At 56.1% G+C, this 16,027-nt stretch overlaps 1 protein-coding gene across 1 annotated transcript in view; it reads left to right on the plus strand.

Moving 5' to 3' along the window:
• SYNGAP1 (synaptic Ras GTPase activating protein 1) overlaps nt 1–16,027 on the plus strand; it is a 26,421-nt gene that overhangs the window by 10,108 nt on the left and 286 nt on the right. The window contains exons 5-18 of the mRNA XM_007460840.1: nt 1,315–1,468; nt 1,694–1,792; nt 3,173–3,799; nt 3,930–4,074; nt 4,292–4,436; nt 5,972–6,208; nt 6,339–6,540; nt 6,755–6,933; nt 7,586–7,627; nt 8,027–9,101; nt 9,534–9,707; nt 10,832–11,043; nt 12,177–12,267; nt 15,960–16,027. Coding sequence (XP_007460902.1) covers nt 1,315–1,468; nt 1,694–1,792; nt 3,173–3,799; nt 3,930–4,074; nt 4,292–4,436; nt 5,972–6,208; nt 6,339–6,540; nt 6,755–6,933; nt 7,586–7,627; nt 8,027–9,101; nt 9,534–9,707; nt 10,832–11,043; nt 12,177–12,267; nt 15,960–16,027 — 3,450 coding nt within the window. The remainder of the gene's footprint in view (nt 1–1,314; nt 1,469–1,693; nt 1,793–3,172; nt 3,800–3,929; nt 4,075–4,291; nt 4,437–5,971; nt 6,209–6,338; nt 6,541–6,754; nt 6,934–7,585; nt 7,628–8,026; nt 9,102–9,533; nt 9,708–10,831; nt 11,044–12,176; nt 12,268–15,959) is intronic.

A 16,027-nucleotide genomic window follows, 5' to 3' on the forward strand; every position in this document is an offset into this window, starting at 1 on the left:
CAGAGCCCAAGATGACGGGGCTGCTATATATAGCTCCATGGAGGCTCCCACACCCGAGCTCCCCCTCCCGCTTCCCTACTGCTCTCTACTCTTCATACCCTAGCCGGCTCAGAGCAAACTGTCCTGTGGTCCCGGTCTCCACTCCCCTCAGTGCCTTTCACCTTCTGCCCTCCCGCACTGATTTTCCCAAGTTCTTCCCCCCGCACCCCGTCCCCCACCTCTGTTCCCACGTCCAGCTCTCCAGTGGCCTCTCCTCATCTTCTCCCATCCTGTCTTTCTGCACACACCTTTCCCTCCTCCTTTTCTCCTTCTCGCCCTATCTGTTCTTCCCCAGTCCCATTTTCAGTCCCTTATCTCCATTGTCACTCTTCTGCCCCAAATCCTTCTTTTATTTCTTATGATTTTCCCTCTCTCTTTCCCCTGATTCTGCTAAAACTTGTCCTCTTAGCTCGTTCATTTTTGGATTTATTAAGTGCTTTTTAGGCACTACCTGTGTGCCAAGGCCCAGACCAACATCTTTGAACTTCTGCTTCTTTCTTTTTAAAATTTATTTAATTTGTTTATTTATTTTTGGCTGCATTGGATCCCCATTGCAGTGCGCGGGCTTTCTCTAGTTGCGGAGAGTGGGGGCTGCTCTTCATTGTGGTGTGCCAGCTTCTCATTGCGGTGGCTTCTCTTGTTGCGGAGCACAGGCTCTAGAGCACAGGCTCAGTAGTTGTGGCACATGGACTCAGTAGTTGTGGCTCACGGGCTCTAGAGTGCAGGCTCAGTAGTTGTGGCACACAGGCTTAGTTGCTCCGCAGCATGTGGGATCTTCCCAGACCAGGGCTCGAACCCGTGTCCACTGCATTGGCAGGCGGATTCTTAACCACTGCACTACCAGGGAAGCCCCTGTACTTCTGGTTCTTTACTCCCACCTTTTTCCCCTTATATTGAAGCTGTGGTTTTGGTGGGGGAGGTGTCACATAGAAGTCCCACCTAGAAGTGTCCAAGGCCCACCTGTTCTTTTTTTTTTCTTCCATGGTCCCTTTCTGGGTTGAGAGATTTCTAGGTGTCCCCAGTCCTCACAACCCCTTACATGGTGGACTGAGGGGAGGGGATTTCTTAAAGGGTTTTCATTTCTCTCACATCCTTCATGTCCTTCCCCAGGGATAGGCTGGGTTTTTTTCTGTCTGTGTCTGTGTCCATGTGGGAAGTGGGTTTAGGAGCCCCTTTCCCAAGGTCTCCATCCTAGAGCCAGGTTGGCGATGCAAGCCTGTGGGTGTGTAAGCAGAGTGGGGCCCTGATTCTCCCTCCTGGACCCCCGCCTGCCAGGGCCCGGCTGATGCAGAGCTTTAAGGAGTCGCACTCTCACGAGTCCTTGCTGAGTCCTAGCAGTGCGGCCGAGGCCTTGGAGCTCAACCTGGATGAAGATTCCATTATCAAGCCAGTGCACAGCTCCATCCTGGGCCAGGAGTTCTGTTTTGAGGTACTGGGTGTAGGGGGCTTGGGAGGGCCAAAGGGCAGGGGTCACGGAGGGGGAGGGCAGAGAGTCCTGGAGAAAGCGGCAGAGGTGGGGACATCAAGGAAACAGAAGCCTCTGGGGCTGAGAGAAAGGAGGATAGGCCGGGGAGGAAGAGATGGTGGTGGACTCTCAGTCCTTGGGAGTCATCACCCCTCTAGAGCCCCAACTGACCTCCACACCCCTCTCTAGGTAACAACATCATCAGGAACAAAATGTTTTGCCTGTCGTTCTGCGGCCGAAAGGGACAAATGGATCGAGAATCTACAGCGGGCGGTAAAACCCAACAAGGTATTGGGAGTACAGGGTACACAGACAGCATGGGCAAGGCAAAGGTCAAGCTGCAGGGGAAACTGGGGGCCTAGGGGAGAAGGGGACCAAGGAGGAGGGGACCCCCATTTTCCTCTGAGTCCCCCATTTCTTTTTCCTTTCTTTCTACCTTATGATGTTTCCCTACCATAGAAATCATAGATTTATGGAACAGATGGGGCTCTGGAGGTCCTCTGGTGCATCTTCCCTGCAAGCAGGGATGTCCCACTAATACCCTGACAGGTGGGCGTCCGGCCCCCGCTTGCAGTGTTTCTGCAGGACACATAGATTTGTCAAGTAGATGAGTCTTTAGACCTTGGTTTCCTCTCTGTATGACTGATAGGAATGGGGTTGAACTACATAATCTATAAGGTCCCTTTGGCTCAAAAATTCCGAGTTTGTGTTCTTCCCAGGAGAAATGCTCCCAGTTCCGTGAGCTGTTCTCTGTTTCCCAGTTTGCAGTGAGCTCACAGTCCTCGTGGCCTCCTCTGTGGGAACCCTTGTTTGTCAATGTCCTTCTTAAAAACTAGACCCAAGATGCTGGATGTGATCTGCCCCATGCAGAGTACAAACACCAGGCTCTTTTCACACTGCAGCATCACCTGAGCCTCACTGGTCATTGTCATCCTCCAGGCCCTTTTCACACTAACTATATAGTCTCACCTGCTGCATTTATGCATATTTTGCAATTACCTTCCGATTGTCTTTGAAGGACTCCTCAGTTATCCTGTTCAAATAATAAACCTGGGTTTATTATTCTAGCTTTCAAAATCTTTTCTCAGTACGAATTCTGTCGTCTGATGTATGAGCTCTCTCTGTATCAGTTTCCTGTGGCTGCTGTAACAAATTACCACTCTCTGGACTGCTTAACACAACAGAAATGTATTCTTTGACAGTTCAGGAGATTGGAAGTCAAAAATCAAGGTGTCAGCAGGGCCTTGCTCCCTCAGAAGCTCTAGGAAGAATCCTCCCTTGTCCCTTCATACCTTCTGGTGGTTGCCGGCAGTCTCAGGCATCCCTTGACTTCTTGCTGCATCTGTGCACTTTCTGCCTCCATCTTCATATGGTCATCTCCCCTCCTGTATCTCTGGTCTCCAAATCTCCCTCTCCATATAGACCCCAGTCATTTGATTTAGGGTCCACCCTCATCCAGTACAACCATGTCTTAAGTGACTATAGTCACTTAACGTGACTGTAAGATATGAATTCTGGGGTGACACGGTTTAATCCCGCACACACCTTCTCAGCCCTGTGATTGCTGGTGTCGGAGACTGTCTGGCTTTTTCACCGTCTCTCCTCTTTTGGTGTCTCTGTCTCTCTGTCCCTTCCCCTTCATCTACCGCGCTCGCCCTACCCTGGCAGGACAACAGCCGCCGGGTGGACAACGTGTTGAAGCTGTGGATCATAGAGGCGCGGGAACTGCCCCCCAAGAAGCGGTACTATTGCGAGCTCTGCCTGGATGATATGCTGTATGCACGCACCACCTCCAAGCCCCGCTCAGCCTCGGGGGACACCGTCTTCTGGGGCGAGCACTTCGAGTTCAACAACCTGCCAGCCGTCCGGGCCCTGCGGCTGCACCTGTACCGTGACTCAGACAAAAAGCGCAAGAAGGACAAGGCAGGCTATGTTGGCCTGGTGACTGTGCCTGTGGCCACCCTGGCTGGGCGCCACTTCACAGAGCAGTGGTACCCCGTGACCCTGCCGACAGGCAGTGGGGGCTCCGGGGGTATGGGGGGCTCGGGAGGGGGTGGGGGCTCAGGGGGTGGCTCAGGGGGCAAGGGCAAAGGAGGTTGCCCAGCTGTGCGGCTGAAAGCGCGTTACCAGACAATGAGCATCCTGCCCATGGAGCTGTATAAGGAGTTTGCAGAGTATGTCACCAACCATTATCGGATGCTCTGTGCAGTGTTGGAACCCGCCCTGAATGTCAAGGGCAAGGAGGAGGTCGCCAGCGCGCTGGTTCACATCTTGCAGAGTACGGGCAAGGCCAAGGTGAGTACTGGGCCCTCAGGACAAGGTGACCTGGGAGTGCACACTCGTGGGGATAGTAAGGGTAGGGCACATCTGTCTTCATCAGCTTGGGTTGGACAGAGGCTGACCCTTGGCTTATCCTGGCCCCCAGGACTTCCTTTCAGACATGGCCATGTCCGAGGTGGACCGGTTCATGGAACGGGAGCACCTCATATTCCGCGAGAACACACTCGCCACTAAAGCCATAGAAGAGTACATGAGACTGATTGGTCAGAAATACCTCAAGGATGCCATCGGTATGGCCTACCCACAGGTGTTCTTCCTAAACCTGCCAGATGCCCACCCCAGCCCTAAATGTAGCTACTCCAGACCCCAAGTCCACCCTGCCTCAGCTTGATGCTTCTGGGCCCAGAGTCCCCTCCAACCTGATTCCGAGATTCCCCAAACCCTGGCAGCCCCTGTCCCTGCCCTTCGAAAGTGTGACCGCCCTCCACTGTGCCCCCACCTCCACAGGGGAATTCATCCGTGCTCTGTATGAATCTGAGGAGAACTGTGAGGTGGACCCCATCAAGTGCACGGCGTCCAGTCTGGCAGAGCACCAGGCCAACCTGCGGATGTGCTGTGAGTTGGCCCTGTGCAAGGTGGTCAACTCCCATTGGTGAGACTGGGAACCCTGGGTTGGGGGGACAGGGTTGGGGGAGTCGTGTGTTCATCTGTTCATCCATCTGTCCATCTTCAAAGAGGACTGAGAACCAGTTATGGGCAAAGCATTGTGCTTGGTGCTCTAGAGCAGACAGAGAGCCATGAGGCTCGGCCCCTGCCCTCAGAGGACCTGCACCAGAATGAGTAGGGACAGATTAGATACGCAGAAAGCCACAGAACGGTATAGTATGTGTTAAGTTCCAAGTGAGGGTACCCCCTCCCCACGCCTCCGCAATGCAACATAAGGTCAGAGAAAGCAGATCGTTGACTGAGATAAGCAAGGAAGGCTTCGTGGAGGAGGTGCCCCCACGGCTGTGCTTGGAAGACTAGGTCAGGTTCTGATGTATAGATATGGTGGGCTGAGAAGATTTTTCGGGAGAAGGCTGTGGAGCAGGCCCACACGTGAAGGTGAGAGGTCCTGGGACAGCAGGCAGAGGTAGTTTAGTGGAGTGTGTGGCTCACAGTGGAGAGTGATGGGAGACATGTCTGGACAGGGTGAGGAGAATTAGAATCTGAAGGCCTCCGCTGCCAGGTAAAGGAGTTGGAGCTCATTGGTAGGTCGTGGGATTCCAAGCAGTATCATGATTGAGAAGGTTAATTCTTAAATGGAGGTGGGTGTGGCAGGTGGAGTAGGGAGAATGAAGTCCAGGCTAGTTGGGGACTGTTGTTAATGGTTCAGGCATGGAAATCATAGCCTGAGTCAGGATGGTAGCAGGAAAAGTAGAAAGGGGCTACTGTAAGGACTCTCTGCAGAAAGGATCACCAGGAGTCATTGGGTAATTGGAAAGGAGGGGGCATGTCTGTGGGGAGCAAGGACGACTCCCAAGGCCATGAGGCTGGTGGTTGGGAGACTGGTGGCCTCACTGACAGAACTGGGGAGTCAGGAGGGGGAGCCCAGTGGAGGTTGGAGATGTGGGGGGCGATGCTGAGCTCACTTTAACAGCAGTTAGAGTTTAAGGTGTCAATGGGATATTGAAGAGGAGGACCAGAGAGGTGGAAAGAGGGAGCTCTGAGCCATTCCAGGGACTGGGGATCATGCTTGGGACACCTCCATCCCCATTTCCCTGGAATCCAGAAGAGTTGGGGGGTCCGAGCTCCCTGTACCTCTAGTGACCCTCCATCTCTCTCCCATCTCTGTCTCTCCCTGGTGTCTTTCTTCTCCTCCTCTCCTTGTCTCTCTCACACTTACCCCTGTCTCTCTCCCACGTGGCCCTCTCCCCTCACCTCCTCTCCCCTCCATTCTCTCTCCCTACCCAGTCTGTCCCCTCTGTCCCCTCTGCCATAGCCCTCTTCCTCCAGCAGCCTCCTGTCCTCCTCCTGCGCTCCCTCCCTCCCTCCCTCCCTGTCGCTCTCACCTCTGTGAGGGTTCCACACCCTCACCTCCTTCCACCCCCCTCAGCATGTTCCGTGGAAGCTGAGGGTCTCTGGGGCTCAGTCCCGGTCTCTCTCTTTCTCTCTCTCTCTCTCTGTCTCCCCACCCCGTCCCCTCAGCGTGTTCCCGAGGGAGCTGAAGGAGGTGTTTGCGTCTTGGCGGCTGCGCTGCGCTGAGAGGGGCCGGGAGGACATCGCAGACCGGCTGATCAGCGCCTCGCTCTTCCTGCGCTTCCTCTGCCCGGCCATCATGTCACCCAGTCTCTTTGGGCTCATGCAGGAGTACCCAGATGAGCAGACCTCGCGAACCCTCACCCTCATCGCCAAGGTCATCCAGAACCTGGCCAACTTTTCCAAGTGAGGGAAGCCTCAGGCTGGGTGTCAGACAGGGCTGGAGTGGGCAGGAAGGGTCTCCCGAGTCCCTAGAGACAGGCGTGGGTTGGAGGCCTTCTGGGTGTGACCTGTACCTTCTGGATGCTTTGGCCAGGTTTACCTCAAAGGAGGACTTTCTGGGCTTCATGAACGAGTTTCTGGAGCTGGAGTGGGGTTCCATGCAGCAGTTCCTGTACGAGATCTCCAACCTGGACACACTGACCAATAGCAGTAGCTTTGAGGGTTACATCGATCTGGGCCGAGAGCTCTCCACGCTGCACGCCCTGCTCTGGGAGGTGCTGCCCCAGCTCAGCAAGGTGAGCATAGGCCCCTTGGCCTGTCCTCAGGTCGCCAGAGGCTCCTGTGGCCCGGAGACCACCCCCTGCGCAGATTCTTCCCCCCTCCTGTTCCCAGACATGTCACTGCCACTTCCAGTGCCACTTCCCCAGCTCAGACTCCTTCTGCCTGAACTCTCTGAGGCTCCCTTAAAGCTGGGCTGTTAGCCCCCAGGTAATAGCCTCCCCATTCCAGGAAGCCCTCCTGAAGCTGGGCCCACTGCCCCGGCTCCTCAACGACATCAGCACAGCTCTGAGGAACCCCAACATCCAACGGCAGCCAAGCCGTCAGAGCGAGCGGCCCCGGCCTCAGCCTGTGGTGCTGCGGGGCCCTTCGGCCGAGATGCAGGGCTACGTGATGCGGGACCTCAACAGGTGAGCACCCAGGACCCCAGGCCTGTGCCCTAGGCGCCTTTATGCTTCTGTCCTGGATACACTCCACTGGGCCCCATGTGCCTTTCTCGAGGGCTTGAAAGAAAGGAAAGAGAAGCGTTTTCTCAGAGAAAACGGTAAGGAGACAGGTCCAGTCAGTAGTTAGCTGCAAGCCAGAGGGAGCAAGGAATGTAGAGCCCCCCAAAACATGCTGAGATTCCGCCAGCTCCAGCTTGGCATAAGCCTAGGAGGTCCCTCTCCCTGCTCAGAGCTGGTGTTCAGCCTGTACACTTGGACCAGCCACCTGGTGTCAGAACATTCAGATAGCTCTGTATTAGTTGGTAAAGCAGCACCATCCCCAGCCCCGCCACCAGGACCCCTCAGACCTTGCCCCGATTCAGCACTACAGCAGTAGCCCCTGGACCCCACCCCGCAGAGCCTCCCTACCACAGCCTCCAGGCTGGGAGGCGCACAGAGCCGCAGCTGCTGCTCGTTGTTTTGATGACCATCCTGCTCATTCCTCTGCCCGCATCTCTCCCTCCATGATACCATACCCATCCCACCATCCCCGCCTCTCCTTCCACACATCCCCAACTTCCACCTGCCTCTCTCCTTCTCTCTGTCTGTGCTCGTCCCTCTTCCCATCTCTCTCCAGCTCCATCGACCTTCAGTCCTTCATGGCTCGAGGCCTCAACAGGTGAGGGGCTCTCCCCTCCCCCGCCCTCTCCTCTCCTGTCTGCTCCCCCGCCAACCCCGACTCCAGTGGCCATCACCTCCCTCCGCTCCTCTTCTCCTCCATGCGCCCTCATCTCCTCCACATCTGCCCAGACCTGCCCCTCATGCCTCCTCCTGCTGCCCCATCTCCCCTTCTCCAGGCCTCCCTCCCTTCCTGGAGGGGCCCTGTCCCATCCTATTTCCTTCGCATCCCCTCCCATACCCCCAGCCTGCCTGCCCTCTCCCGAGCTGCAAACGTCAGCTCTTAGCCCTTCCCTGCGGGTCCCGCTCTTCACCCCAGGCCTATGCTGGACCACAGAGGCTCTACTGCCAGTAGTCTGGGTCTTACCGCCCACTCGTGTGCCCGCTTCCCTTCCTGCAGCTCTATGGACATGGCTCGCCTCCCCTCCCCAACCAAGGAAAAGCCTCCCCCACCGCCGCCTGGTGGGGGGAAAGACCTGTTCTATGTCAGCCGCCCACCCCTGGCCCGGTCCTCACCTGCGTACTGCACGAGCAGCTCGGACATCACAGAACCGGAGCAGAAGATGCTGAGTGTCAACAAGAGCGTCTCCATGCTGGACCTGCAGGGTGACGGGCCCGGTGGCCGCCTCAACAGCAGCAGTGTGTCCAACCTGGCAGCCGTCGGGGACCTGCTGCACTCGAGCCAGGCCTCCCTGACTGCGGCGTTGGGGCTGCGGCCCGCACCTGCTGGCCGCCTCTCCCAGGGGAGCGGCTCATCCATCACAGCAGCCGGCATGCGTCTCAGCCAGATGGGCGTCACCACGGACGGTGTCCCTGCCCAGCAACTGCGCATACCCCTCTCCTTCCAGAATCCTCTCTTCCACATGGCTGCTGATGGGCCAGGCCCCCCAGGGGGCCACGGAGTGGGCGGAGGCCACGGTCCACCCTCCTCCCATCACCACCATCACCACCATCACCACCACCGAGGTGGAGAGCCCCCAGGGGACACCTTCGCCCCATTCCATGGCTACAGCAAGAGCGAAGACCTCTCCTCAGGGGTCCCCAAGCCCCCCGCTGCTTCCATCCTCCACAGCCACAGCTACAGTGATGAGTTTGGACCCTCTGGCACTGACTTCACCCGTCGGCAGCTCTCACTCCAGGACAACCTGCAGCACATGCTGTCTCCTCCCCAGATCACCATTGGTCCCCAGAGGCCCGTTCCCCCAGGGCCTGGAGGTGGGAGCGGTGGTGGGGGCAGCGGCGGGGGTGGCGGGGGCCAGCCGCCTCCGTTGCAGAGGGGCAAGTCTCAGCAGTTGACAGTCAGCGCTGCCCAGAAACCCCGGCCGTCCAGCGGGAACCTGTTGCAGTCGCCAGAGCCAAGTTATGGCCCTGCCCGTCCGCGGCAGCAGAGCCTCAGCAAAGAGGGCAGCATTGGGGGCAGCGGGGGCAGCGGCGGCGGAGGGGGTGGGGGGCTCAAGCCCTCCATCACCAAGCAGGTAGGTGGGGGTGGGAGGAAGGCCGGAGGGGTGAAGAGCAGGGAGGGAAGAAGGAAACGGGTTATGGGGGTGGTAGAACAGAGACTGTGGTTTGAAGTTACAATTTTCTCACTTCCTTTCATTCATTAAACAGATGTTCGTAGAGGGCTTGCTTTGCGCCATGTGCTGTTCTAGGCACTGTGCACTTGGCAGTGAACGACAGAAAAAACTCCCTGCCCTCATGGGGCTCCTGAGGGGAGATATGATGAATAACTAATATAGCTTTCACGAGGTGATGGGTGCTAGCGCAGGGGACAGGCTGGGGACTCTCATCTAGTGCGGGGGACAGGAAGGGGACTCTCGTCTCTTTTGGCAGTGCTCCCTCCCTCTAAAAGCACTCCGCCTCCTCCCACCTTCCCTCTCTCCTTCTGCCCCCACCTCGCCCCGTCCCAGCATTCTCAGACACCATCCACACTGAACCCCACGATGCCAGCCTCCGAGCGGACGGTGGCCTGGGTCTCCAACATGCCTCATCTGTCAGCTGACATCGAGAGTGCCCACATCGAGCGGGAAGAGTACAAGCTCAAGGAATACTCAAAGTCCATGGACGAGAGCCGGCTGGATAGGGTACGCAGGGCCCTCCCTGCCCCAAACCCCGTCTTACCCTTTACCCACAGAGCAGGCTTCTAGTCCCTTCCAAGGGCAACATCTGTGGTCAGGTAGTTACGATGAAAAAGAAAGGACAAAGACCCGATGTCTTCTCCTGAGAAGCCCTCAGTCTGTCAGGGGAGGCCAGATACAGTCCATTGAAAAACCCATTTCAACTCTGTTATTTTGGGTTACACACATGATAGACCGTCTGGGGAAAAGCATGCTCTATATTAGGCTGTCTCTGTGTTCTTCCCCGGGGAGAACATGTTGAAGCCCTGGCTCCTGTGACTTCTCAGGAAAGGGGAAGTTACTTCACTAGCAGTGGGAGCTGTACATTGGGCGAGGTGCAGAGTGGTCGTACCAGGACCCATGCATGGCTTACCCAGTCACTGTTCTGTGGGCATCGGTGACAGAGGGTTGGTGGTCAGGGGGAGGTGGTGTGTATTGGCACACGTGTGGAAAGACTGTCTAGACTCTCAGCTGGTGGTGGTCCCGAGCAAAAGTCAGCAGGAGCTCTGCCCTTCACACACTTAGCAGAAAGTTCCTTGGGAGCCGTTGCTGCGAGGACCCTGAAGAAGAGGGTAGCTACAGGGTTAGATTATATATACAGAATACATGGCTGCAACTTGGGGAAGCAGAGAGGCTTTTGGGGAGAAGTGGTCTCTGAGCAAAGGAAAATGTTGGGATTGATGTAGATGGACTTGAGCTAAGAGAATATCTTCAGGCCTTATGATAAATTATTTCCAGCATCATTTAACAAGCTGAGGCCAAAATACATTCCACGTGTGTCCGTGAGTCTGTCCAGGCTCCTGTGTGGGTCCTCCTGTGTCCAGATGCACATGTGAGGGCATGTGTGTACCTCTAGGGTGGGGGAGTCCACCATTTTGCTCCATCTTGAGGGAGCCTCAGCCCCACGGAAGGGCCTTCTTAAAGGCCAGTTGTGTGTGTGTGTATGACCAACAGGCAGAGAAGGGCTGGAGGAGGCTGGTGGGGTGTCCCTCACCACACGGCGGCTGTGCCTGGCATGCAGGGGTACAGACTGGGTGGTGGGGTCAGGCACAGGCCCCCTCACAGTGCGGGGTCGTGTGCCCGGCGGGCAGGTGAAGGAGTATGAGGAGGAGATCCACTCACTGAAGGAGCGGCTGCACATGTCCAACCGGAAGCTGGAAGAGTATGAGCGGAGGCTGCTGTCCCAGGAAGAACAGACCAGCAAAATCCTGATGCAGTATCAGGCCCGGCTGGAGCAGAGCGAGAAGAGGCTAAGGCAGCAGCAGGCAGAGAAGGACTCACAGATCAAGAGCATCATTGGCAGGTGAGGGGCGGCCCGGGGAGGAGTGGCAAGGGAGAGCCTGAGGCTGAAGAGGGCCAGCGAGCTCCCCCCAGCCCCCAACCACCATCCCCCATCCCCCAACACAGGACACCAGGAGGAAAGCCCACCACCCTCCTCCCAGGGTTGCCACCCACTCCGTCATCACCAGATGGAGAGAAACCTCCCGCTTAGTGCATTAAATGTCCCTTTACTAAACCCTGATCTCTCTCCTAGTAGAGTAACTTCTGAAGCCCTTGGAAAATGTACCTCTTACTGTCCAACCATCTCTCTCTCTCTGGACCTGGCCTAGCCTGGGACTCCCCACTGGTTATTCTCAACTCAGCCTGTGATGTTCACCCCAAATCTAAGCAGGGGTCCCTTGGCCATAGTAGCCCCTGACCATCCCATCCTGGGCCCACCCTCCTCTGCAGCCGTGGAAAGGTATTCCATCAGAAAGTAAATGACGCTTGTTTTAGCCTGTGCTCTGTCAAGCCCTGGGCTCCAAAGAGGTACCTCAACAAGGGGATCAGTTAGCTTGAGAACTGGGTAGGACCCCCACTCCAACCAGAGCCAGCTCCATTTCCACCCATTCTAAATGTATTTTTGAGTAAGATTAATTAGAAGAAAAAGGTTTGATTGGAAACCTTTTTGAAAACCACTGCTTTGATATCCTTTATGAGAAGTTACCTTGAGAATCTTCACAGAAGGCAGGGAGAGTCCGGGAATGATGATTGTAGAGACCCCCTCTTGGGCAAGGGGTGTCTAGGGGCTGCCCTGGAGATGGCCTAGTTTCGGTGAGGTGGGGTGGGGGATGGAGAAGCCAGGTCTTCAGCCACAGGGTCTGAGGGACGGCACCGTCCAGAGTGGGAGTGCAGAGGGCCGGGGTGCGTGGTGGTAGGTAGGGGGTCTCTGAGGCACAGAAACCCGTACTTAGCAGGGAGATGCGAGCGTCCCTGAAAGGAAGGTGAATGACAGGGCGTCTTCTGGAGTCAGAACAATGGAGGGATTCTGAGCGCGGGGGAGAAGGATGCCCAAGGCTTTTCCAGAGAGCTGTGGGGTTCCCCGGGATCGTGAGCTCCCCATGCAGGCTCCGCGCCTGTGCCCGCCACTAACCCCACTGAAGCCCGTCCCTTCAGGCTGATGCTGGTGGAGGAGGAGCTGCGCCGGGAGCACCCCGCCATGGCTGAGCCGCTGCCCGAACCCAAGAAGAGGCTGCTCGACGCTCAGGTGGAAATTACAATGTCATTTATCTTCTCCGTGTCCCATCCCCATCCATCCCACTGTCCTTCGTGCAGTCACTGCACCAGCCACCCCAGCCCCATCGCCATCCGTCTCTCCCATTGTTCTCCGTTTGTCCACTGGCTGCTCCCGGCAGCCCCCAAGCGACCCCATTTTCATCCCATTGTCTGTGCCTTTGTCACTCCCAGCAGTGTCAGCCCCCCTCCCCTGCCGTGCCTCCCCACCCTGCCTTTCCCACTTCTGTTTGCATTTTAGGACCTTCTACCAGAACCTCAGACCCCACCAAGTTCCTGGACCCCTGCCCCTGCTGGGCCCACCCCTGTGTGAGTCAGGGAGTTTGGCCTCCTCTGAGCTCCTCTAGGGACAGGAGGGCCAGAGGCTGCAGTTTGCTAGAACAGAGCCCAGGGCAGTAGGAGTGCTAGTGTCCCCAGGCTCTGGCTGGTGCCCTGGGGACTTGGGGTACTCGTCACCACTGTTCTCTGGGCCCCCCAATCCCCATCACTCCTTGACAGCCGCCGCTGGGCCTCCTCTTCCTGACTCCTCAGATCCTGAAAGCCCCCTGTCCTGTAAGCTCTCCCTCCCTTCCCTCTGTGTTGAAGGCTTAGCCGCCGCCTTTGGCCTGCCTCTCCCTGTGGTCCTCACTCCTGACTGGCCTCTCTAGCTCCCGGCTGCTCTCCCTCTCTCTCACCAGCCAACCTTTAGGACCTCCCTCCTGTCCCCTTAACCCCTCGTTCTCCCCAAATTCTGCTCACTTCCCACCCATGCTCCTCTTTCCTCTGCTCTGACCTCCAGGCTTCCCCCCCAGCACCACCAAGGCTCCTGACCCCATGACCCCACTCTCTCCCCCTGCAGCTCCTCATCAGGTAATTCTCCTGGTTCCGCTTTGACCACGGGCGGAGGACACAGGGGGAGGTGACTCCGGACCACTGCAGGTTGGTCGTGAAGCCCACTCCCCTCTGACTCTCCGGAGCCTCTCCCCTGCTCACTGCTGCCCCCCACACCCAAGGACCTCTACAGGCCTGACCCTCTGGACACCTCCTGCACAGACCTGTCTCCCCAGGCATTGTCCCAAGAGCACTTCCTGCCGCCTCCTAGAACTGTTCAGCGACACCTGACCAGTACCAAGCACCTTACCCTAGATGGCCCGCACATCCCCAGATCACACTCCCCTTCCTACACACCTCCCCGCGGCCTCCTCCTGACTCTCAGTCCTCCTCCTCTACCTCTCCAATGTATGTCTGTCACCCCCCATTTCACCAAAGCGTCCTTGGGGGTTGGGATGTTGGGGTCAGGGTTTGTTAAAGGGGTGGTGGTGATGCTGGGTTGGGGGCCCCTGGCTAAAGGGGCTGTGCTGGCTGCAGCAGGTAGGCTGGGGTTTCCTCTTCCTTCTCCCACACCTTGGTTCTGTAGAGAGCCCTCCTTCCTCCCACCCCTCACCTGTTTTTCTTTCTCCTTCCTTACATCTGTGAGGTAGAAGGCATCTGGGGTTCCTATTCAGCCCCACTGAGTGGGAATTAAGAATGGGTAATTAATTAAGGGAGACTTTGGGGTGCTGGGAAAGGATGCTGTTCAGATGTCGGGACAGTAAGGGTGAGTGGAGCAAGGAGGAGCGAGAAAGGAACCTTGACAGATGTTAGGATGTGGACTGGTGCATGTGGCATTGGGAGTTGGAAGTGGGGGGAGGTGTCCTCCTAAATAAGATCGTGGGCTTTGTAGCCATGTTGATTCCAGGCAGAGATGCCAGAACCAGCAGATTAAATAACCTCTCCTCAGTGCTCACAGCCCTGGGCTGCTAATGCCACTCACTCCCCCCTCTCCCGCCACCCAGTGGCCTTGCCGGACACAGAATCCTACCTGAAAAGCCAGTAAATGGGAACCAGTCAGCCACTGACATCACTTCTGAGATGCTTTATTTTCTGCGGGATTGATCTGCAGTGGGCAGTGTCTCCTCACACTGTAATTTTAACTCTCTGCCTGCCCGGCCTCTCTGTCAAAGTAGTTGGTGTTAAAAACAGATGCTGCAAGGCACCAGGGGACCTCACCATTTAAAGGACTCCTGTGGTGAATTCTTTTGTAAAATGAATAATGGCACCCTAATTTATCTCCTTTCTAAATTTGGGTCCATGGGGGTGTTGGGGGCATGCCTGTGTGCTGTTGCCAGCAGACAAGCAGAGGGAAGGGAATCTGAGGTTTCCTTCCCCTGCTCTCCTGCCACACTCAGGATACCCTACCAGACAGGATTTCCTCTCTCGCTGGCTGTGGAAAGTGTGGGAGAGGCAAGCTAAGAGGGTGGCTTTGCTTAAATCTTGGGTTTGGGTGACCTTCTGAGAGATGAGAGGTGACCTGGGAGCCTCTGCTTGGAGTGTTTTTATATCTTTTAGAGATTCTGTCAGACACAGCTAGGTTGCCAGGATTCAATGCCCTATGGTCCAGGAAATAATTTGGACACTTTCTCTAAACCCCTTTCAGGTATTGGTCCCTCTGCAACTCAGCCATTAACATAAAAATTAATTATGTGTCTGTATTTTTAAAAGCCTAAGCAAGCAACCCAAAGTGTAGAACACATGGCTTTCTTCTCTCCCAGCAGAGGAACAGAAGCCAGAGCTGAGGGGAGGAGCCAGGAGTTGGTCCAGGATGGGTAGGAAGGGGTAGAATAGGACCAGGGGTGGGAGTAGGGTTTGGTACCCCTCACCCTCTAACTGGGAGCCCAGGGTGAGGGAATGAAAGGAGCGTGGGGGTGGAAAGGAATGAAGCGCTTCTGTTTCCTGGGGATGCAGAGCTTGGGGCATGCTGCGTCTCTGCAGAAGCTCCTAGTCCTTTCCTTCCTGCCGTTATTGTGAGCGATAGGCGGCCCCTCCCACAGTGTTTTCTCCTTCCCACATCACTTCCCTGAATCCCCTTCCTTTCCCCCCAGTACAGTTAAACCTCTCTAATTTGGAATGTTATATTTGAGAAGCTGGCCACTGTGAGTAAGTGACAAAACTGAATGACAGTGTCTATTTAATGAAATGCATGTCTTCATACTACATACAGTAAGTAGAACTCAGTGAACGAGGCTTTCCCACTCGAGGCCCTCAGGGAGCATGTGTTAATGAGTAGATAGGATTGAAAAGTCTGTTTTCTGGTATAGGTTAAATATTCCCTCCCACGTACACGTTTCCACTATTTTGCTTAGCACACCCTTTCTTCACAGATAAAGGAAAACTCAAGCCCAGTTTTTGTTCAAATTATGAAAAAAAATCCCAAATCCATGGGGGTTTGGATTAATGAGGTTTTGCTGTACTGCTTTCCCTTGTTCCCTCTACACAAAGTTCCCACCTCTGATTGGGGGTGGCCTGGGAGGGGGGGCACTGGGCAGGGGAAGATGGAAGGGTTAGGCTGGGGGTGAGATAGGAAACTTACTTCTTGTGAACTGGGTTCCTGATGTGACTCCCTGGGTTGAAGGCCCCTGTTAGGAGTCAGGGGTGAGATTCTCTTCTCCCTGATCCCAGAAGATGTAACTTCTCCTACAGGTGAGAAACAAAGAAGGAGGATGCGGGTGGGGGTGTCCTGGGGGAAGGGGGTGGGATGTGGTTTGTGGAGTGGGCCAGCTCTGGGGGAGGCCACTGCTAGGGGGCTGGCACCCAGGCCCCCGCGAAGCGTCTCAATAAGTCCGCGCTCTCCTCTTTGGTGTCTTGCAGGAGAGGCAGCTTCCCCCCTTGGGTCCAACAAACCCGCGTGTGACGCTGGCCCCACCTTGGAACGGCCT

Source organism: Lipotes vexillifer, unplaced genomic scaffold (assembly GCF_000442215.2).
Source record: "Lipotes vexillifer unplaced genomic scaffold, Lipotes_vexillifer_v1.1 scaffold921, whole genome shotgun sequence".
In the NCBI taxonomy this organism is placed as follows: Eukaryota; Metazoa; Chordata; class Mammalia; order Artiodactyla; family Lipotidae; genus Lipotes; species Lipotes vexillifer.